Here is a 24,312-nt window from a genome sequence, read left to right on the forward strand (position 1 = left end):
GTTATATCTTTCTTCCATGGAGCAGCTTGGTGATTGAAAATGCCAACCTTTTGGTTAGCACCTAATTGCTTAATCACTGCACTACTGGGCTCCTTATATAATTTATATATATATGCTTTCTAGCCAATTCTACTTCATAGAGACCCTATATGCTATGGTAAAACTGTCTCATAGGATTATCTGGGCTGTGGTGCCATGGGTTAATGCGCTGGACTGCAAGGTCAGTTTGAACCACAAGGACAGTGGTTCAAGCTCACCAGCTGCTCCTTGGGAACCCTATACAGGCTCGCTATGGGTCAGAATCGACTCAACAGCACTTAACAACAACAACAATCATTATGTGTCAGGTTTAGAGTCCCTGTGTATTTTTAGGTAGTTTAAATTTTTCAAGCCTGTTCTTTTTGATAGAAACTGATCCTTCTGGTGAGAAATACGTTAAGATCTAGACAATTCTAAAAGCATCATCATTTCATTTTGCATACCTCTTCCTCCCCTTTAATTTGGCTGTTAATGAGATAGGCAAAAGAGGTACTTTAGCAGATTTGGGATGCTAGTCCTAGTTAAATATCATAGGAGGTTCCCCGCCCACAACAGATAACAAGAATCATCAAAACAACCTAGGAAAATCAAGGGACAGTACTTAGTCTTTTTATTTTTTTTATTTTTTTAATACAATCTTTACAGGCATAGTGGCTAATATTAACCTCAAGTTTCTAGCGCCAGTTCTAAGGAAATGAGATATTTAAAGTGATTTCAAGGCAGATAACTAACGGTTTTTTGTTTTTTTTTTAACCATTTCACAGCTGGAAACCCTACAACTTACTATATTTTAAAACATTAGAAAGTTTACCCTGAATCATTTAATTTACTCCAGTATCTTCTCGTCTCATCACCAGTAGAAAATAAGACATATTCATAAGAATCACCATTATCTTACTTGAAAGCAATGAAATGACACACAACTCACTCATTAAGCATTCTGCTTTATTTTCCTAACTCCCTCAGTATTTGTCATAATTCTCTTTGAAAACAGGTTTCTACTTTCAGTTGGTACAAAGCCTCCTAGGTTATTTTAAATCCTGCATGAAGTGTGGCCTTTTCAAGTTTCTATTTTTTTTTTACAGCTATAAAAATCTACCACCATTGTTTTTTAAATGACTCAACTATTTCTTTAAGATACCATGTGTCACATATTGTGTTTAACATGAATTGTATTGATTTCAACTAGTGATTTTCACATACTTCTTTGAGGTAAAGCATGATGGATTTCTTCAAATCCTGCCCTGGGAATCAAATCTTTGCTTCTATGTTAGCAGTTTCTCAGGGGTGGGAAAGCCTAGTAACCTGGTGATTTCTAAGCTTAACTCTGTTGTTGTGGCTGGATGCCATCAAGTCAACTCCAATTTATAAGTCTGAGGTCAATCAAATAAATAAAGGACAATCCTTGACTACATATGTTTATCCTTCTTGTCCCTGGACACTAATAGAGTTGCCAAGTGTGTCTTTTAGTTGAATTTGTAGGTAAGTTATCACATGTATATATGGTTCTTCTTTTCCTATTTAGCCTTACTGGGCAAGAAAAGGATTGAAGCCTTTCCAATGACTTAAAAGCTGCAGGTTAAGTAAATGAAGGTGATTGTGGTGAAGAATTAGGAACTAGCTCAATGATTTTGAAGTGAGGGCACATTGACATAGCATTAAAGAACACGTAGGAGCTGTCTTAAGTCTGATGTTCATAAGCTGGGGGCTGCCTGTATGTTATCTATTTGGGTATTGTGGTATTCCCCATGATAGAATTATCAGTATTCATTTGCTAACAAGCCAACTCTGACTCATGATGAGACAGAGTGTCAGAGTAGAACTCTGCCCCATAAGATTTTCAATGGCTGCTCTTCTAGATCAGGAGGCCTTTCTTCCAGTGCACCTACAATTTGAGAGGAGTCTGCCACAGGTGGATTTGTAAAACAAGCATTTTGATTTTCCTATTATTACCAAAAAAAAAAACCCCAAACCCACTGCCATCGAGTTGATTCCAACTCATAGTGACCCATGGGGTTTCCAAGGATGTCATCTTTACAGAACTAAACTGCCACATCTTTCTTCTGCAGAGCAATTGGTGGTTTTGAACTTTAGTTACCGTATTTTAACACAGATGTATGCTTTACACAACATCTTGCTCCATAGATGTATAGGTTTGTAACATTTTTAGAAGACTTAGAAAGACAGTTTAAAAATTGACTGTATAGACCATGCATAAAGTAGAGGGGCTGCTGGTTATAGGCTTGACCTATCAGGGGTCCTAAAAGCACCAAAGGAGCTCTGGTAGCGTAGTGGTTACGAATCAGGCTGCTAACCTCAGAGACAGCAGTTCAAAACTACCAGCTGTTCCATGGGAGAAAGATGAGGCTTTCTGCTGCTGTAAAGATTTACAGCCTAGGAAACCCTGTACAGCATCGCTATGAGTTGGAACCTACTCCATGACACATAACCACCACCAAAGGCACCAAGGTGACTCAAAACAAAACAAAAAGAAGTCCAGTATCATAAAGGCTTGATGTAGGACTAGCTGAATATCGAGCTGAGTCTGGGAATAAACTAAACTTCAGTTTCATCCCTGTATTGTAACTTAGTCTGAGATGCTGGGCAAGTTGTCGGGTCTCTTGGAGACTAAGTGTTCCATCTTTACAATATGAATATTAGAAACGTGGTCATTGCAAAGCTTCTGAGACCTAGTAGGTGCTATTCATACCACAGGATTTGAATTTGAAGACAGCAGATTTTATCTCTGAATTTTAAAATAGCCTTCTTCCCCTTGAGTCTGTGTTTGGGTGGAGGTTTCGGTTGGTTCTTCAGCACCTAAACTCTTCTCTGTCTTCTCATTGTTAAGAGCCGCTTATACAATTACCTGCAAAATTCCCATAATATGCTGTTGGTGGTGTGAGGCAGAGCTATGTCATGTGGATTAAGTGACACATGAGTTACTCACAGAAGGTCAGGTTCACTGGTTGACATTTAGATTATTCACCAGTCTAAGGAGTGTAAACCAGAATTGCCAGAAAAATAGATGAAGCATGGCAAATGAAAAGCATCACTTAAAATGTCCTTAATTGAAGTATATCATTACAAGACCTGCTCATGTCCTGCTGTTGGAGAGGCCTGCTGTTGCTAACTCTATTCATTCATGCTCCTTGATTTAGCCTATTTCCTTAAATTAAAAACTTTTAAAACTCTTCTTGCAGGAGCTCTGGTAATGTAGTGGTTACGAATCGGGCTGCGAACCTCAAGGTCAGCAGTTCGAAACTACCAGCAGTTCCGCGGGAGAAAGATGAGGTGGTCTGCTCCCGTAAAGACTTACAGCCTCAGAAACCCTGTACAGGGACGCTATGGGTCGAAATCAGCTCGACAGCACTTAACAACAACAACAAAACTCTTCTTGTATTGACCAAATTCATGAAGGGATGTGCATTTCTTGACAAAAGGATAACTGCACCAACTATGTATTTCCACAGCTGAGGTCAATCTAGTAACATACCCAAATTAACTGCATATGTGCCTGGGGTAGGGGTGGGAGGGGGCTTCAGCATAGGCCATGAATGAAAACCCTAACTAAACAGTGGCAGAAGGATCGGGCTGTTCTTCTCCAGACACAACGGATCTACAGAGTGGCTGAGTTACACACTCAACATGTGCTCATGAATATATGCCTAGCTGAGTGTGCGACAGTCTTTGCTGGTCACTGAAGTGCTTAGGTGCTTGTCCACAGTAGGCAGAGTTTTCAAGTGGCCCAGTGCCAAACTAAGCAAAACCCCCCAGGCTTCACAATTCTGTGTGTAAGGAAAACATGATGCCTTGTCCCTGACAACTTGTTCTCTATTATCAGACTTTGAATGTGAGAGAAGGCTCTGGAGCAAGTTTTCACAGCTTCTGAGAGAAATTTAAAGAGTCAGTGAGAGCCAGATGGGCATATCTTCTTCAACCTAACAACTGGAAAAACTGGAATGAAACATGGCAAGGACCTATATGTGTCTTGGTTCCTGGATTCTAATGAATTTGCCACTAACAACATATTTGTTACTCTTTTAATTGAGTCAACAAATATTTATTCAAGTCCTACCATATGCCTATGTGAAGTCCTTGTGAAGTCCTGTAGGATAAGCACTGGGCTGCTAACAACAAGGTTGGTGGTTCAAATCCCCCAGTTGCTCCTTGGAAACCCTATATAGGATTTTATTTTGTGTTTTTTAAAAACAAGGCTTAAAAATTTGTTGTTGTTGGCAAAGTTCTACTGACTTAAGACTTAACTAAAGCAGCTTTCATGAGACGCAATATCTGATCTTTCTCAGTTTAAAAGTGTTACTATGCTTTCCATGTTATATAACATTAGAAAATAACCTTATCTTAATACCTAAACACACAAAATCAGACTATTTAGTCCAAGATTATTTTTCATTAATTAAAATAAAAAATGAAATTGATTCTCTGAGATTAAATTCATATTGACTTGAAAATGTTTCAAAAATAATACTGGTAAATTGATGGGATAGGGTCAGGGAAGCTTGCATGTAATAGATAAAAACATGTCAATAAGCTTTGTGCATCCAGTTCCTGAGTGTGTGAAAATATAGCAGAGAAAAATTCAGTGGCACCTCACTCTGTCAAGAACACAAATAATGTACTTGTCTGACCAAGAACAGCAGAGTGTTTGCTTCAGGGAATGCAGGTACCTAAATCATTCGGATTCAATTACAGAAAGCAGCCAGCAGTAGCAATCACAATGGGCAGGGGTTGCAGACAGGGAGGGCACCATGCCCTTTCAGCTTGGTACATGGGTAGCATCTGGCAGGTTAAACTGACCCTTTATGGACAATGAGTGGGATATCCAAAGTGGGAGTTGGAGTCCATTTCATTAGTGATCCATCAGAAGGTCCCTGGTTTCCCACCATCTATTGGAAATGCAATAGTACACCGAAAATGCACCTCATTACTGGATAGTCTAAGGATGTTGTATGAATTCGAATTTTTTATAAAATGCTTAAAAAAAAAAATCAATATTCTACTGCGCCTAACAGTGAGGTCTTTAGGAATATTGGTCTTGGTCAAAAGTAGAGCAAACGATCAAAAGTCCTGATGTTAAACTAAACTTTTAAATGGTCAAGTAGGACTGCAGAAAGTTTTTTAAAATAAATCAAAATTCAACTACCACTAACTGACAAAGTACCTAACTTGCTTTACACTTCCCTCCTTACCAACCAATTGTGCATGGAATCCATTCTAACCCATGGGAACGCTATGTGTGTTAGAATAGAACTCTGCTCCACATGATTTCCTGTGGCTGATGTTTCATAAGTCGATTGCCAGAACTTTCTTTCAAGGTGCTTGTAGGTGGACCTAAACACCCAATCTTTTGGTTATGAACTGAGCATATTAACCATTTATACCATCCAAGGTACCCTCCTTATAGTTAAAGAGAAATGGAACTGTGCTATAAGCAGGTCTAACTTACTAGATGTTCCTCAGAAACCCTATACATGGTTGATAAGTGTCAGAACCGACTCGATGGAACTTAACAACAGCAATAACACGAGTAAATTTGTTGTTGTTGTTAAGTGCCGTTGAGTCGGTTCCGACCCATAGCGACCCTGTACAGGGTTTCCGAGGCTGTAAATCTTGACGGGAGTAGAAAGCCTCATATTTCTCCCGCGGAACCGCTGGTAGTTTCCAACTGCTCACCTTGTGGTTCGCAGCCCGATTCGTAACATGAGTAAATAAGGAGTTTTAAAGATTCAAAACATCTCAAGCCTTGAGAACTTCTAATCTGCAACAGCCATAAATAAAACTCCAGATAACTAAAATGTTAGCTATGGTATTAACTGGTAAAGCTGGTAAGAGGACGGTCTATGAAAATCTGATCAAGCACAGAATAGCCAAGGCAGGGTTTCAAAGCAAAAAGCCAAGAAGCTTGCCATACCTGGAGAAGTTCATAACATAGAGACTGATGACACACTTAAGCCAAGGAAAGTTTTCTATGATAAAAGGTATGGCAGGAGTGTCTTAAGGGCTGTATTCATCCTTAGGTGAAATGAGATTCTTACCGATATTCTTAAACCACTTTTTCAACAAATGTTGTGATATCAAGAGTAGAGAGAAAATTGGAAATCTGATCTTACAATCAATAGAAGCTTCTAAAATTTTAGGCTATTTTGTCATTTCTATCAACTCTTACACACAAATGCCCATACTGGCTTTTGAGTGGGTTTTCCCCCAGGCAATCTCCTGTTAAGGAGCTCTGGTAGCTTAATGGTTACATACTGGGCTGCTAGCCTCAAGCTCAGCAGTTTGAAACTACCAGCTGTTCTGCAGAAGAAAGATGAGGCTTTCTGCTCCCATAAAGATTTGCAGCCTTGGAAACCCTGTGCAGGGTCACTATGAGTCGGAACTGACTCCCCGGTACATAATATAAAAATATTTAACAATCTTCTGTTAAATATTTTTTATTTTTAATTCAAGTTTTCTACACCATATTCCAACAGCCAAAAAACAAGATTTTCACCCAACCCAGAATTAGAAACATTCTTTACACTTCCTACTTTATAAATTATTATTTGCTTAAATAATATAAATAATGATTCAAAATGGGAAGAAACCAAATGAACTAAAAGTAAAAGAATCAGGTTATCTTTTAGGGATGGAATGACTTAATTAATAAATGTTACACCAGTAAGTTCAATTGTCCTCCAAGTCATTTGCCCTTTGTTTTTCCTTGTATTCCCTTGCTTTAATTAGATTAATCATTCAGAATTTATCAATATTTTACGGCAAAACTTTTCAGTATATGCTTAGCTCAGAGATCTACAAATACTAAAATTCATCTTCAACTACCTAAACACATAAAACTGTTTTATCAACATATGATGTGAATGAGGTTTATTTCATTTAAAATATTTACAAAGCATTCATTATATTTATACTGTTTCTAAATGTGTAACTGCAAACACAGTTGGACAGAATAAACTGGGATATTGGTAATACTACCTCAAGAAATATTATTGAGGTTGTTAGAGTGCCAATAATCTGGGCAGAAGCAATCTGGAGTGTTGGAAAAGACCAAACTGAGATCATCCTGATTTCAGCTTCTCAAACTAGGTGTGCATGGAGGCCCTGGCTATACAAATGGTTAAACACTAGATTCCTAACTGAAATGTTGGCGATTCATACCCATCTAGAAGCACACTGGAAGACAGGCCTAGCGTTCTGCTTCTGAAAGGTCATAGCCTTGAAAACTCTCTGGAGCAGTTTTATTGTGCATACATTGGGTGGTCATCCATTAGAATCGGCTACATGGCAACTAAGAACAACAAACTATCAGCTCTGCTCAGTAGCAGAAAGAATCTAAGGGCTTCAACTCGCCCACTTTTCACTAGTTAGCAAGATGCTCCAATTTTGCCCCTTCTATTTCAGAACCCCGAGTCCTGATACGGCGTTGTGGGCACTTAATAACAATAACATTTCAAAACACACTCCACAGCACACAATATTTGGGAGCAATGAAAGGAAAAAATAGAAACAAGTTGAGGGTACATCTGAAAATGACAGAGTTTGAGCTACTTTGGCTACTTAAACTTTGACTAGTAGCGTAGTGGTTACGAGTTGCGTTGCTAATCTCAAGGTCACCAGTTCAAAACTACCCGCCTTTCTGTGGGAGAAAGATGAGGCTTTCTGTTGCTGTAAAGATTTATAGCCTCGGAAACCGTATACAGGCCACTATGAGTTGGAACCAACTCCACGTCACACCAACAGCCTAAGAAAATACTCAGGGTTGTTGTTAAGTGCTGTCGAGTGTGTTCTGACCCATAGTGAACCTGTATGGGGTTTCCGAGGAGTGCCTAGTAAGCTTGAACCAATGACCTTACAATTCAAAGCAACTTTGCCGTGTGGTACAGGGCCACACCAGGACTCCGACCAGGGTTAGGGCAAAGTTATAATGATGAAACCCTAAAAGCACTAATTTTAAATTGTTGTTATTAATATATTTATACAATGAAATACCATAAATAATATTCACTTAAAATGAGAATCAATCAAATGAAGACTAAATCAATCAGCATATGAAGATGAAATCATATCATTCCCATACTTAAATGGGAATCAATCATATGCTGACTAAGAAAAAGTTGGAAATAAGTTATTTATAGTCATTTCAATTAAGACAGGGTGAAAATGTTAACCCTGCTTATATTTTTTCTTTTGCTTCATATTTTTCTGTACTTTCCAAACTTTGAGTTTTGTTTATTTATTTATTTTTTAATTAAAACAGCAAAAAAGTGAAGAAAAGTCAACAAATGGCACACGTATTTTAAAGTAGCTCACTTTAGCTATTTCATGCTAGATTTTCATCAACAAATTTACAGGAATAATAAATTAATTCTCTTGTCTTGAAATGACTTAAGACAAAGACTAAGTCAACAACTTTCAGTTTTATCTCAGGAAAGATAAAGACTATGAGAAGGTTTAAAAACAACACAAACTACAGAAGAAATGCCCCAGGTTTTAAGTTTAATCAGTATCTCTTGATGAAGATGAATAATAAGCTGAATTTATATTTAATTACATATTTAATATCTAGTTGCCTACTCATTAACCATATACAATTCTGGAGAAATTACCTCTCACTTAGATTATCTTTTGTATTTTATAAAATTGTTTGGAGAACATTAGCTATTTAACCCTTATTTTTATTGATGAACTGATAACCTCTATTTTCTCACTTATAAAATGAAAGCTTCAAAAAAGACAATCTTAAAGAATCCTTCCCCGGTTTAAAATTCTAGACTTTGTCCAATGCATCCATGTAAACTTATAATTGTCAAATTTCACCATCCATGTTGACCAAAGACATTAGGTAATTGCCAAATTGATATGTCACCTTGCTCTGTCTGGTTAGTTTTAGCACAGTCTATAAGGTTGTGTTGGGAGTCCTGGTGTGTCTCTGTAGGAAAATACACTGGACCACAAGTTCAGTTTGAACCGCAGGTTGGTGGTTCAAACTCACCAGCCATTCCTTGGAACCCTATACAGGGTTACTATGAGTTGGAATGACTTGACGGCACATAACAACAACAACACAACATATGGTTGTGTTACAATGATATTTCCATTGAATGAAAATTTATCATCTTACTATTTCCTTTCCTTAATAACTGTTGTAAGTCATTTTTTCAGATAACAAATGCTACACCTCTGGCCCTAAATCTAGTACTTTTCAACTGGCATCTGTACTCCATTTTTATTTTTAGCTATTGTTGAAGATTATAACATTATGCCTCTAAGCTGCTAGCAAAGGCAATTGACCATTTAATGGTTTTAATGATTATTTTAAAAGTTACCATATTTTGAATAAAAAGAAAACTGAAGAGAAAAAGTGACTGAACCATGAAGATGCATTTTAGTCTCAATAAATTCTCTAAATTTCAATTTCTGATGGCTTTAGTTTCCCAATTTTAAAATTGCAAGTCATTAGCAGAATGAAACACATGGTGATGGCTGTACAGAATTGCATGATTTAAAGATTGTAAACTCTGCTCCATAAAGAGAAAAAGGTTATTGGGCATTTTTCAAAGAGAATAAGATAATCAGGCATTTCCCAAACCAGAAACAAAAGAAACAGGAGTTTAACTGTCCTCTTCATTTCTAAATAAGTTAACAGTCCTTTCTTTGTGGAAGCACTTGGCTACTTTAAAGTAAATCAAACAAAGGAAGTTACAGTAAAATATCCAAGAGACTAAACAGTTTGGCACCAGTTTGGAAACATCACGTACAAGTGGGCAAAACAGAGAGGGCCTGACAGGTTGCTGAAAAAAAGAGCTAAAGTGGAAAGATGTGCAGGGAAGCACATAGACACCTGGCACAGTGCCGTCAAGGGTGTGAAATCCATTGAACAGGACAGGAGTTTACAGTGGCATCCTCTGGTGTTAGGTATCAGGCCCAGAAGGGAAAAGCCTTCTGAGTACATAGCTGCTGAGAGATGGAAAAAATGACCAGAATTTATTCTAAGAGACATTAATTTATTACTGAAAGAGAATAAAAGAGATGGCTTACCTACAAAGGGCAAAGCAGAGCTGTGCCAGGGGTGGCTGGCTGGATCATGAAATTTTACCACGTGAGGGGTGGGGTTAGGGTCTTTTTTATATCACAGGTAATTCACAAGTGTCAGGGCAGTTAAGAGTGTTATGAGGAATTAGGGGAGGTGGGAGAGTCAGAGGTGCCATTTTGTCTGTCCCCCTCCCAGAGAACATGGGGGTTTCAGCAAGCATTGTGGGAGGAAGGCTGTTAGTTCCTTCCTAGCATCTGCATAACTGTAACTATAAGGGCCCGGAGACATGGTTTTGGGGTGACCTTGGCTTGGTCATTTTGGAGAGTTTAGTTTGTGTTCTTACATCTGGTTTACTGTTGTTGTTGCTATAAGTGCCATCGAGTCAGTTCCGACTCATAGCAAGCCTGTATAGGATTTGCAAGGAGATGCTGGTGGTTCTGAACCACCGACCTTTCAGTCCAGTGCATCATCCTGGAGTGCCACACCAAGACGAAGACCTGGGAACTGTACTACATCTCCTTGCTGAGCACACTTTTACCTAAAATTTAAATGTTTTGGAACAACAGTACAAAAGCAGTATCTTCTCTTGGCTTTTCTCTCATAAGTAATAATAGTATAGAACTTGAGAGTATTTTAGACTGGGACATGTTTAAAAAATACTGTCATTATTATTATTTTTATGAAAGCCTAACATTGAAATCATTAATGTCTTATATCTATTTTTCAAAACTAGTGTTCTAAATTTACATTTTACTCTTCTAACATAATTCTCTGATTTCTCTTTTATGTGGAAAAAGAGACGATTCCCTATAAAATGATGCTTTTTCAGGTGCTGAATATGTAAAGCTTGTTCATCAGTCTGCCCCTGGAGCAGCAAGCAAAGGCAATTTCTCTCGCTTCTTTCCTGTTTACTTGTTTAGCGATTTTGACTCATTTGAGGAATTTCAAGTGAATTCAAAGAAAGATTAAATTAGATAAATTAGAATTTAGTAATAGAAATAGCTCCATCAATACCAATGCTGTTGATTTCAATGAGTTTGTCCCAACTCATAGCGACCCTATACACAACAGAATGGAACACTGCCTAATTCTGCACCATTGCCATCACATCATTGCTGTGTTTGAGCGCATTATTGCAGTCATTGATTCAATCCATCCTCCATGATGTCCTTCTCCAGGGACTGGTTCCTCTTGATAACAAGTACAAATTACAAGAGCTGAATACTCATGAATGAATACCCAGGATAAATGAGATGAATACTCCTCACTTCTAAGGAGTATTTCTGGTTGTACTTCTTCCAGGATAGTTTTGTTCTTTCTTTTTGGTATAGTCAATGTATCAGTTCTTATACAGTCTTCCTGATTCATGGTTCAGCTTTTGTATGCATATGAGACAACTAAAAAATATTATAACTTGTGTCAGGCAAACCTTAGTCCTCAAAGTGACATCTTTGCTCTTCAACACTTTAGAGAGGTTTTTTTAGAGCAGATTTGTCTATGCAGTACTTCACTTGAATTCTTGATTGCTGCTTTTCTGGGCATATATTACAGATGAAAGAAAATTAAATATTTTACAACTTCAATTTTCTCTCCATTATCATGATGTAGCTCATTGATCCAGTTGTGAGGATTTTGTTTTCTTTATGTTTAAGAGTAATCCATAGTGAAGACTGTAGTCTTTGATCAATAGCAAGTGCTTCAAGCCCTCTTCATTTTCAGTAAAAAAGGTGTGTTATCTGCATATCACAAGTTTTTAACCTGTCCACCGTGGGTGAACCTGTTGGTATTTGAAATACTGCTGGCCTAACTTTTAGCCTCACAGCAACACTCAAGCCACCACAGTACAACAAACTAACAGATGAGTGGTGGAAATACTGAATCACACTCTTAATAATAAAGTCATTTTTTATTATTATGACTTTATATAATAATTTATTATTATTATCATAGAAAGAATAATTGAAAAATGTTACATATAAAAGAAACAGCTTTATCTATGCTTTGATTTTGGTCTGAACACAAAGTCTAAGTAAAACAGTCTCCATGTTACTTCTATAAAATTTTCCCATACAAAGTATTACTACTGAAGCATTACTTCTGTTTTATGCACATGTTGCAAGCATTGGAAAGGCCATACTATATGATGAAATTATTCCACTTGAATAAAATAAATTTTAAGAGCTAGTAAGAATAACTTCCCTTCACTTATTTTTGAGGTTGGGGAAAAGGGAACTTGGGGGTAGGCTAACGTTCTTTAATTTTTCCCCCTATCTTAGGTCATGTTAGAGAATTTTCTGAAATAAATGTAAATATACAACAATATAAATGAAGTGACCTTTTATCTTCTGACTCTGACAACCTGGTAGTCCTCAGGTTACAGGTGTATGATTTATGGGCAACTCACATTTGCCCTTTGTTGTTGTTGTTGTTAAGTGCCACTGAGTCGTTTCCTACTCATAGCGATCCTGTATAAGGTATCTGAGGAGCGACTGCTGAGTTTGACCTTACAGTTCAAACCAACAGTGAGGTCCAGCTTGTATCCTACAGCGCCATACCAGGACTCTTATGGTATATAAATCTGCCCTCACTTTGAAATGATTGAACCAACCCTTACCTGCAACAAATTCTTCATCACAATCACTTTCATTTGTTGCATGGGTAGCTTGATATCATTGAAAAGGCCTTAAGACTTTTCTCGCAGTACAGCAAAACTCAATAAGAACCAACCATAGGTACCTGTCCCGGCTTAGCTACAGGTTTGACTTAAGAATGGATCTTGTTCTTAACCCGGGAGCTGCCTGTATCTTCAGAATAGCCAGAATGACAGACTGAATCTAGAATTCCAGAATTCCTGTAGTATGGCAGTGCAGGGATACCTTGCTCATAAATCATGCTCTGTCCTCTTCTTTACTCATGACCTACGCTCTCAGAAGGAGCCTTATGGTGCAGTGGTCAAGTGCTCAGTTGTAACCTGAAGGTTGGTGATTTAAACCCACCCACAGGTTCTGCAGTAGAAAGACCTGGCTATCAGATTTTGTAAAGATTATAGCCAAGAAAACCCTATGAGACAGTTCTGTGTCATATAGGGCCTCTATGAATCAAAACTGACTTAGCAGCACCCAACAACAATACTGCCAGGGACCTTATCTGTAGGCCCGTGAGCATCCTCTTTTACAACTCTCTCCCAACTCCAAATTGCTGCCTCTTGACTTCTTTTGGAGTCTAAGTGTATACACTCCTATAGCGCATCCAAAGAAGAGACAAGGCCTTAGAGGTCCCAGAAATGAGTTCAAAGCCATTTGAGTAAAGAATGTGGAAGGCCTCACTTCCTGAGTAAAGTCCAGCTGGAAGAAGAGCAAGCAAGGATCCTCTTCAAGTGCCCAACCCAACCCAACCCATTGCCATAGAGTTCCTCTGATTTACAGCCACCCTAGTGGGCAGAGGAGGACTGCCCCTTCAGGGTTGCAAGTTGTAATCATTAATAGAGAACACTGACACATCTTTCTCCTGCACCACAGCTGGTGGGTTCAAATTGCTGACCTTTCAGTTAGCAGCTGAGTGTTTAAGAAAGATAGGCTGTTTTCTTAAAGCACACTATCAGGGAAAAGAATACCACTTGCTCTAAGGTTGGTACTACTGAAATCAGATGACTTAAATTAGTGCAAAAGTGCCATTAATCCTTTTTAACAATTAGTCACTTGTCTACCATCTCCTGGCAGAATTAGAAGAAGAACCTATTGGGCAATAAGATCAAGTCCCTTTCATTTCTGTTGAAATCCCAAATTTCCCATAGTTATTGATCACTGATTATATTGAAAATGATTTGTCCAAATTTAGAACTTACAGCCTGTCATGATCATATTCCAGTGTCCTGTATCCAGGGTCCCAAATGGCTCCAGGTTGGTAGTGCTGCCTGGCTTTAGTCCCCCATACCCCCTACACCCTCAAGAACACAAGCAGTAAGCTGGCTTTACATTCAGTGTTCCAGTGTGGCTACACTTGAAGAACTGGAAAAGTAAACCTACATAGCCAGGAAGATTCACTGTTCTATGATGCTGTTTGCAGTTGACTTCATGCCACTTTAAGAGAAAAAACAACCATCATTTCTATCTTGTAGGTTTCTTAGCAAACACTATGGAGTAGTTCTAATTTGTTATATGTGAGGTCGCCACAAGTCTGATTCCACTGGATGGCAAAGTAGCATCAAAAACAAATCTTAATATTTCATTCTAAAAAGTAGTGTTGTTTTTCAAGATTGTTCTTTACAGAGTATAATATCAAGTTCTACGGATAATACACAAACCTAGGATAAAGATTATTATTGTTAAGTGCCCTGAAGTCAGTTCCAACTCAACAGTTACCCCATATAGAGTTTCCAAGAAGTGGCTGATGGATTTGAACCAAAGATTTATCCTACAAAGTCACACCAGGACCCCAGAGCAAGTACAGTAGATTAGATTATATAAAGGACATTGCAGGGCCTTTGGGAGGTAATTAGTATAGTGATTAGTTGTTTAAACCAGTGACTAGGAAACTGTGTGTGAGGTGGGGTTTAGACTGCACCAGGTGAGAAGAGGGGGTGACTGTCTATAAAATCCTTGTGTAGTTTTTCAGCAAAAAATTATTATTTTTTATAAAAATACCCCTGTAGTTAGTTATTACAACAAAAACATCACCCGGAGTGATACCACTGGTTTCCACATAGCTCCACATCAAATACCACATCATGTTTATCTTCTGAGAAGCATCTATCTAACATGTTGGCTATAAATGACCCCTTGGACAATTGTCACTTAGGATTTCTAGACAAGAGACATTGTTTCTTAGTAAAATGGGGGAGGAAACAGTCTTTTGCCCCCCAGTCACAAGTATACCTCACTTAGACTGTACTGTGTTAGTTCTCCCTCACCGCTGTGGTTGCAACTCTGTACTTTTCTGACTTCGTCTGTCAGGAAGGAGACAGGAAATTCTAGTCACCCTCACAGCAGCTGGGCCATTCCTCCTATCCTCCTCCAATGACGTTGGTTGGCTTTGGTGACAGGAGGTCAGGAACTGAGCCACAGCGAAGGTCAGGAAGATAGGTCACTGTTTATGCCGTTGCTGGGCTGGGGATCCTGCTGAGGCAATTTGCTTTCTTCCTTTCTATACTGTTTCTCTTTCCGTTCCTCTTTTTATAATACAGAGCCAAAGCATCCTGTTTTCAAAACATCTGACTGTTTTGCCACTGAGGAACTTAGGTTCTGATGCATTTCACTGAAGTATAATATCCTCCAGATTCAGGAGTTGATAAAAGTTAAAATTCAAAAGTTAATGAAGATGTCCAAGAACACAATTTGACATTAAATTTTAAGCAAAACAGCTCTAGCAGGTCTAACTCCACTAGGGCTACAGACAGAAGGCTCACTGGACATGCTTTTCATTTTGAAAAACAATGCCATCACCTCCTAATATTCCTGCCAAATTCATTTCATCTTGCTATAATTCTTAGGGGAAAGTAATCTATGATATTAACCACCTGACTGAATCCTTCTCTTATATTCATTCTAGAGTTCCAACTGGCCTGTGGCCAACATTAAGGGATTTGGGAAACTTGGACCACAGAACCATCTCCTAGCTATCACCCTGGGCTCTGAAGTACAGTGGGGAAAGTTAGTTACAATATTTGAGCCACTCTGTTCTCTTGAAAATACAAAAGAGTTAATAACAAGCAAAACAAAAAACACAACCCTACCCAGATGAAGTAACCATGAAAAACTGCTAGCTCTTTTTCTAGATGCAGTTAACTCTCTGCTATATGCCTGTAGATTAGCACATCTGTGTTTCCCAAATACCTCCAAGCATAACGAAAAGTCTCCTATCACTGACTTTTGCACAAAATTCAGTAGGTACTTAGCAGACATAAAACCAGGAGCACATATTCCTCGCAAAACTGTTGTGGACATGTTTCAATAAGTTATCATTGAATTTATTATATAGAAGGTACCATATTGCGGGCTTTCGCTTCATTCATTACCTCCTTTAAGCTTTACAACAACCTTTGAAGTAGGTTCCATTTTTCACTTTTATCCCTGTTTTCCTGGTGAGAAAGTTGGGTCCCAGAGAGGTTAAGTAAATCGGCCAAGGCCAAATAGCTAAAACAGGATTCCTGGTGTGGTGCAGTAGGATCAGCACTGAACTGTGAACCATAGGTCAGCAGTTCAAATCCACCAGCTGCTCCTTGGCAACCCTACACAGGGTGGCTGTCAGTCACAAAAGACATGATAGCACTTAACAACAACAAAAGTGTTAATAAATGGGAGAATCAGGACTTGAACCATAACTTTCTGATCCCAAAGTTAAGTACTGCACTAACATTATAAAACATCTTTACACTCACTCCCTGGCCTGTGACTTAGATATTTCTCTCAATAAGACATAATCAAATAAGATTATTCTGTAGTGGTGATGATGACAATCATAATAATGTTTTTAAACAGCAAATTTAGTTAGAAAGCTCACATCATTTCAACAATACTTAAATTTGAACATGGAATTTTATTTGTATCACAGATAATTCAGTTTCCCTAAAAGCTAGTATAGATCAGTTTCTTTTTTGGTGCCACAAAAATCAAGTTATACAAGCTTTACCTGAAATAATTATTGGAATGACCAAGACTTTAAAAAAATAAAGAGAAATGTAGCAAAGTGAAAGGGTTCTTTTGAAAAACTGAAGTTATTCCTTACTTTTTTGCCCTACTACCTTTCCTGGTGTGGTGCTGTGGGCTAATGCATCAGATTGCAAAGTCATTTGAACTGCAAGGTCAGCAGTTCAAGCTCATCAGCCACTCCTTGGAAACCCAACACAGGGGCGCTATGGGTCAGAACCGACTCAATGGCACTTAACAACAACAACCTTTCCACTGTACGTACATCTAGAAACTAGGTGAAGTAACATGCCTTGTACCAGAGAGAAGTGAGTCCGCATTAAGGTTTAGCCCTTTCTTTAGGGTTAACTCTATTCAACTTTCATTGCTTCCTGCATACCATACCATAAAGAAGAAACGGAAACCTGAAGTGCTTGGAATTCTCACCATCATCACCTACATCTTCTCTGACCTCAGACTGAATATGAAATTATTTTTAATAAAATTGTAAGACAAATAAAAACTAATTTTAGTACTCCAATCACAAACTTGGTTAGATTGCTACTCAAACTGAAAAATCATAGCAAAATGCAGTTTCTCAGTGAGTTTTCCTTTTCACTTCTAGGAGTGAATTGTCTACTTTACTCCAATGACTTCAGACAAGAGTTCACCTTGTCCCCATTGAGAAACCTGATGAAAAATTACCTCCAAATATTGGATCTACATACATCTTGCCTGAGCATCGGTGTTCACAAAATGCAGAGAACAGAGTACCTGCTAATATTCCAAAGTGGGCTGAAGCATGTGTAAAAGGTCCCTCTACATAGAGTTCAATGCGTTTTGGAGAAGTTGCATAGCTCAACTAAAGAACATGTGGAAAGCAGCTGGTTGAGTTTTATAACAGCCTGGAAAATCCCTGACTTTAGAGCTTCAGGGGAAAAAAAGTAGTTAAATCTCAAATTTTTCATTCTTTTATTTCAACTCTAACTCTGAACTAAAATTTCAGAACAGGATTTATTTATGCCCTTTTAAGTAATAAACAAAAAACAATGAATTCCCAAGTGAGGGGAGCCCTCCTCTCTTCCAGACTCCTAAGGAATCATTGTTTCCTCTGCTCAGGTTCTTTGAGCAGGAGCCAAAACGCCTTGATGATGGAAGGTTTAACCCTATGAAAGAGGGAGGGGGACACATTCACTAGTGAACCTTTCTTTGGCTTGAAAGGTCATATTGGCAAGTGTGGAGCAAAATTGCTTCCCAGGCCCAGAAACATAAGACAACACTGAAGACTAGACTGATAGGGACTCTGAAAACAAGCATTTCCAAGGTTAGGGTAGTAGTTGTTGTTGTTGTTAGGTGCAATGGAGTCAGTACAGACTCATAGAGACCCTATGCACAACAGAATGAAACACTGCCTAAAGCTATATATATATATATATATCTGGTAGCGTTGTGGTTACGAATCGGGCTGCTAACCTCAGGGCCAGCAGTTCGAAACTACCAGCTGTTCCGCGGGAGAAAGATGAGGCGTTCTGCTCCCGTAAAGATTTACAGCCTCGGAAACCCTGTATAGGGTCGCTATGAGTCGGAATACACTCCACGGCACATAACAACAACAAATATATATCTATACACACACACAAAGAGGCTTCAAGAAGTTTATGGAAAAATGGAATAGAAAGATACTGAAATTTTCCTGTGAACTTTTTGAAGCTCCTGTGTGTGTGTGTGTGTGTGTGTGTGTGTGTGGTAGTTAAGTGCTGTCTAATTACTTCCAACTCATAGTGGCCCTATATAGGGTTTCCAAGTAGCTGCTGATGGGCTTGAACCACTGACCTTGTGGTTAGCAGTCCAGTGCTTATCCTATAGCAGCATACAATTCACATACACATAAAGTTTAAAATTCGCCAAGGAAAAAATACAAACAAACAAGGACTCTCACTACATAAATTAGCACTCTAAGTCTGGGTGTTAATTAAACAAATGATATAATGATAGATAATTAAAGTTCTTCAACTGTAAGTTTTGTCTGGGGATTGTAAATAAAGTCATTTAGTTGTAGTATGGGCAGAACTCAGTTTCAAATATTCCACTTTGAAAATTACCAATCTTTAAAAGAATAATTTTCTGTTTGGGACAAGATATTATTGTTAGTTTTTATGCTAGATCATAAAAGATATGATAGAAAATCCCAGAACATCCTTCTCGAAGGAATGTGTCAAATCTTCAGAGCCATTCTGTCCCATGGATAGACAGAAGTCAAATTATATTTTCTGGTTAAAATTATCTGTGCTACACCAGATTGCTATAGAACATATTATAAATTTTATACTATCAATTCATTCATAATTTAGCTTCCTGGTCATTTTTTTAAAAGGCATTTTTCTTTTTTGCAATGACTTGCAAACTTTATAGACACTTTCACCTTAAACATACTCCAAACTACATGACACCGTTTGAAAAGAAGATTGGTTTCTGTAAATGAACATTTAAAGTTCTGATGTAGCAGTAAGATACAGGTAAGCACAGTGTGGCACTTTGCAACAGATTATTCTGAGATAAATCAGCAAATCAATTCCTTAATAAGTCACAGCCCTTCTTGTAGCTCACTGCAGGAGGAGGCGCGGGGAGCTGGGAGCTCCCTAAACTGTCCCACTTTAATAAATAAAACGGTCCTCTCTTACCTTGTTAGAAGCCATCTCACTGACAGAGCGGTAGGTCTGTATGGTTTCTAGCTGGTCTAGACACCAGTCTAATTCCTCCAGCGTTTCCATTGCTAATTTTTGATAAGATTCTTCTGCAAACAAACACACAGACATGTAGTTAGGCTGTAGCGGGTGCAGGCTGTCCATAACCGAGTCACTGCTGCCTCCGCGGATCCCGGCGCTACTGAAGGTGCCACTGAGCTCCTTCATTATTTGCGCCGCCGCCGACTCCTTCCTTCCAGCTCTCTCCACCAGAACAAATCACCGTGGTGCTCTGCCTGAGCGGGCTGGTGCCAAGTTTTCACCCCTCCTGCCTGCGTGAGGTGTCAGTGATCTACCAAGAAACTTCCTCTGAGGAAGAAGGCGGGGAACCATCTCTTATAAGCTCATCTGCATAAATGTGCCCTAAAACTAAAAGAAGCAGCGAGGAGTTTTCTCAGGCTCTCTCTGCCTTAGTCATCCTGAGGTTCTTTGGGGGTACGTGATGTCATTTCTGAGTGTTTGCTGTCTCCCTGAGAAGTGAGCAAAGAGTTTTTTGTTTGTTTTTTCCTTTTCATTTTTCATTTCTTGTAAAGAAACATAGGGTATAATTCGGGAATAAAGAATGTTTGACAATTACATTGTTCATGTTGGAATAACTTTTAACTTGGCAAACACTGACCAACAAAAGTAAGCAACTTCTCGCCGTCTCTGATTCCCTTCTTTCATTAGGCTCAAAACGAAGTCTCTCCGATAAGACCTTAAGAGAAACTGTCTGGAGTTTAACGTGAACACATTTATTGGCCTGGGAGTCCTGCACTCTCCTTATACTAAACAAAGCTCAAACTTCCCTTCTCTGAGTGCCAGGATCACTGAGAAATTCTGAACCGGACTTTCAGGTGGAGCCAGATGTGAAGTTGCAGATTTCAATTCTGTTTAAAGCCGGGGGCTCTGATTTGCCACTTTAGGAATCTAGACTTTCTGGATAGATTTCTCAGTGGTCTATACCAAAAAAACCAAAAACACAAAAAAACCAACATATGTATGTATATTTTGCCTTCAAGATTATATTTTAGCTAGATAACTGAAACTCTTTTTAAATGTCCACACAACATGTCACCACCTCAGGTTATTGATTAAAGAACCCAAAATTAATAAATGAATTAATTTTTATAAATACAAAAGGAATTAATGATACTACAGACAGCTAGAAAAAGCAATCAGTCTGTCCCTTCTATAAGCTTGTTTTCAAAGAGGAAATCACCCATTAATTCTATCAGACTTTCTAGAACACAAGTATACAACCGGCACTTATATAATTTCAAATCTAGTATGGGATTCTAGTGCAAAGAAAAGGCTGCATGTTTTCTTATCTGAGTTAGAATGCATTTTTTTTATACACTAGACAGACCACATAGCTTTCCATTATCATATGAATAATTTTACGTGTGTGGTAATCAGATTCTTGAAGCAGAAAAGTGGAATAAACAGAAGAATGATTCCAAGAGACGGGAATCATTTGGCTACAGATGCACATTTCAAAGAATAGGTGCTTTGTTTTTCTCTAAAATCTGCCAACACTTCAAGATAAACAGGGGTTAAAACCCAATATCCTGTACGTCATACTTAAAAAGCCACAAAAACACTAGAGGTGACTTCCTCTATTTTTTTTCACACTCCTCAAAAAATGTGCAGACAAGAATTAAAGAGTTATTACCAAAACTCATTTCAAACCAGACCTACACCTACCTTCTTTCCTTTCTTCCTGCTCAGTTTTGCGATGCTGCCTCAACATGAAGAAGTTCCTCCCTTACTATCATTTACTGCTTCCCAGGCACCTCATTTGCTTCTGAAAGAACCTTTCTTCCAAGGAAGTCATTTCTGAAGAATCAAAGCCTTCCCATCCTCATTCCCTACCTCTAATAAAAGAACAAGTCTAAATACTAAGGTTTACTAGGATAATATCTTCCACATCACAAACTGTGGTTTTCTTTCAATAAGATCAGGCATCCACCAGTGGGGACTAACAACTCACTCAGTGCCTTTTGAATTGGCTGATATGCAAAACGACTGCAAAATGATATATCATATTTCTCCTTCGTAAAAAGGAGAAAAGGGAATTCAATTTCCACTCAAGCTGGACAAAGGAAATACAGTAATTATAACAGCCGAAGCACTAAAAAAAGAAGGACTCTTCAAAGATAGATCAATTCAGTGCCTCCACCACGGCTCATTTATTACCTATATTACACAGAATAAGCACACAAAAGTCCTGGATAGTTGGCACAACAGTGAGGCACCAATGTCTCACCAATGGATGTGACAGGATCTCACTCTATTGACCTTTCTTAGTCTAGTCAACCACAACATTTTTTTTTTTTCAAGCAAAAATTATTACATTTTGAACTTAAGAGGATTTGTCACTTCCCAAATTCTTATGCAGCACTCAAGACTTCCTTTGTATCCCATAGTACATGAACAAGGAGATATATATGGCACAGTCTTCGAATCACAGTCACTAGGTGAAGATGGGAGCATGGGGGGGGGGGCAGTAAACACTTAACCATTTATGGGGGCCATGAGTATAGACAAATAAAATAACCAGTGGAGTTCAGAACTGGCTTCCACACTGCAACATGGTAGCTCTAGTTCTAGATCCAGTGCTTGGTGCATAGTACCAGTAACACAGGTGTCGTGGAGTGGATTCTAACTCATGGTGAGCTCTTGTTGTTTCAGAGAACTATACTCCATCAGGTTTGCAGTGGGTGGTTTTGAGAAATACAACACCAGGTGGACTTTCTTCTGACACACCTCAGTGGGAAGGCGAGCTTCCAACCGTTTGGTGTGTAGTAGTTGTTGCTGTTGTTAAGTGCCAAAAAGTCATTTCCGACCCATAGCAACCCTGTATAGGGTTTCCAAGGAGCAGTTGGTGGGTTTGAACCACTGACCTTGTGGTTCAAACTGACCTTGCAGTCCAGCGCTAGAGTGTATTAACCATTTGTATCAGGCAAAGATTTTTGGTACATAGAAGAGACTTGGTAAATAGTTGGAGGAATCAAAACTGAAGAGCCTACTCAAGCAGCTTACAAATACTTGGGCCCTTAGAAGTTGAATGGTATTATCCGTAGTTCTGTTTAAAGATCCCTGCCTTTGAGCGAGACTTGGGTATTCTGACTTGTCTTACCACTATCCAGACTTCAATTTCCTATATCTGTAAAATAAGGATAAGAAAATTCACCTCATATAGTTGTTGTAATCCTGATATAACACTGTAAGATAAACATTAGACTGCTAATCACAAGATCGGCAATTCAAACCCACCAGAGGCTCCTTGGAAACCCTGTACAGGGTCGATATGAGTGAGAACTGACTCAACAGCACTTAACAACAACCATATTGTTGTTTTTAAATGCTGGTGACCCTGTATAGAGTTTCTGAGGAGCAGCTGGTGGGTTTGAACCACCAACCTCATGGAGAGCAGTCTAGTGCTTATCTATAAGGCCAAAAAGGGATTCAAGGAAGCAAAGCATATACAGTCCTGATATGGTGGCCAGGTTTTAGTAGGTGATCAATACATGGTGGTGATGTGCCTTCCAGTTGGTTCTGACTCATAGTGACCCTGTATAGGGTTTCCACATCTTTACAGAAGTAGAAAACCTCATCTTTCTCCCGAGAAGCAGCTGGTGGGCTTGAACTGCTGACCTTGCAGTTAACAGTCCAATGAGATCAATACATAGGAGAATAACTAGTGGTAACTAAAGTGACTCAGATTCCTGGCATTTGGGGTAGGGAAGAATGTGGTAAGGATTAGGGAAGGAGATAACAGAACTGCATTTCAAGAAGGGATTTTACAGTTTGGATCAGCTACATAATTTGCAGAGCCCTGTTTAAAATGAAAGCGCTAGACTCCTTGTTAAGACAACAACAACAAAAACAGAAAAAAAGGTGCTGCTAATGTGTGCTGTCCTGGTGTGGCGCTCTGAGTTAATGTGCTGGACGGCAAAGTGAGACGGTGGTTCCAGCTCACTTCACTAGTCAGTCTATGGAAACCCTATACAGGGTTGCTATGGGTAACTGAAGAAAGATATCATGTTTAGTAAAGTAGAGGGTAGGAGTAAAAGAGAAGGACCCCCACAAGATGGATTGGCACAGTGGCAGCATCAGTGGGCTCAAACGTAGCAACAATTGTGAGGTTGGCCCAGGATCTGGCAGTGTTTTGTTCTGTTGTGCACAGAGTAACTATGAATCAATACCCACTGGATGGCAACAACTCATAACAACATGGGTCAGAACCAACTTGATGGCACTTAACAACAACAATGTGGTGCTGTGGGATAAAGCATTGGACTGCAAGTTCAGTGTGAAACACAAGGTTGGCAGTTCAAACTCACCAGCCACTCCTTGGAAACCCTATACAGGATTGCTATGAGTTGGAAACGACTTTAAGGCAGTTAACAACAATAACAACAGCACTAAATATGAAGCTTTTGCCTTTCTTCTGTAGTCTGTCTGTCAACCTGCCATGGTATTTTGGGGTGTTGATAAGTTTTTTATTTTAGGACAGTTTTAGATTCATGTAAAATTTACAAAGATAATCGAGATTGTTCCTGAACACCCTACACCGAGACTCCCTTATCGTTAACATCTTACATTGCTATGGTATGTTTGTCACAATTAATGGATGACAAGGTATCTTTTTTTGTTTGTTTGTCATTTACTATCTCGTTCCTTCAGGTCTGGGGATACTTGTGGGGCCAAACAGATCCTCAGAGTAACCTGGAAACCTCCATTCATGACTTGGGGTACATGTGTAGTTCACCAGCAGTCAGATTCACGTTAGACTGATATGCTGTGGCCCAGACAGGGTTGGGTCCTGAGGAAACTGTGAGAGACATTTTCCTTTCTAATTTACTCATTG

The 24,312-nt window shown here is 38.8% G+C and overlaps 1 protein-coding gene across 2 annotated transcripts in view; it reads right to left on the reverse strand.

The window, feature by feature from the left end:
- The window catches only part of PDE4B (phosphodiesterase 4B, cAMP-specific), an 814,686-nt gene that overhangs the window by 25,393 nt on the left and 764,981 nt on the right, over nucleotides 1-24,312 (reverse strand). For both annotated transcript variants that reach the window (XM_006862448.1, XM_006862449.1), the window contains one exon: nucleotides 19,395-19,507. In XM_006862448.1, the coding sequence (XP_006862510.1) occupies nucleotides 19,395-19,507 (113 nt within the window). The remainder of the gene's footprint in view (nucleotides 1-19,394; nucleotides 19,508-24,312) is intronic.

The sequence above is a fragment of the Chrysochloris asiatica genome, unplaced genomic scaffold, assembly GCF_000296735.1.
Source record: "Chrysochloris asiatica unplaced genomic scaffold, ChrAsi1.0 scaffold00048, whole genome shotgun sequence".
Taxonomy (NCBI): Eukaryota; Metazoa; Chordata; class Mammalia; order Afrosoricida; family Chrysochloridae; genus Chrysochloris; species Chrysochloris asiatica.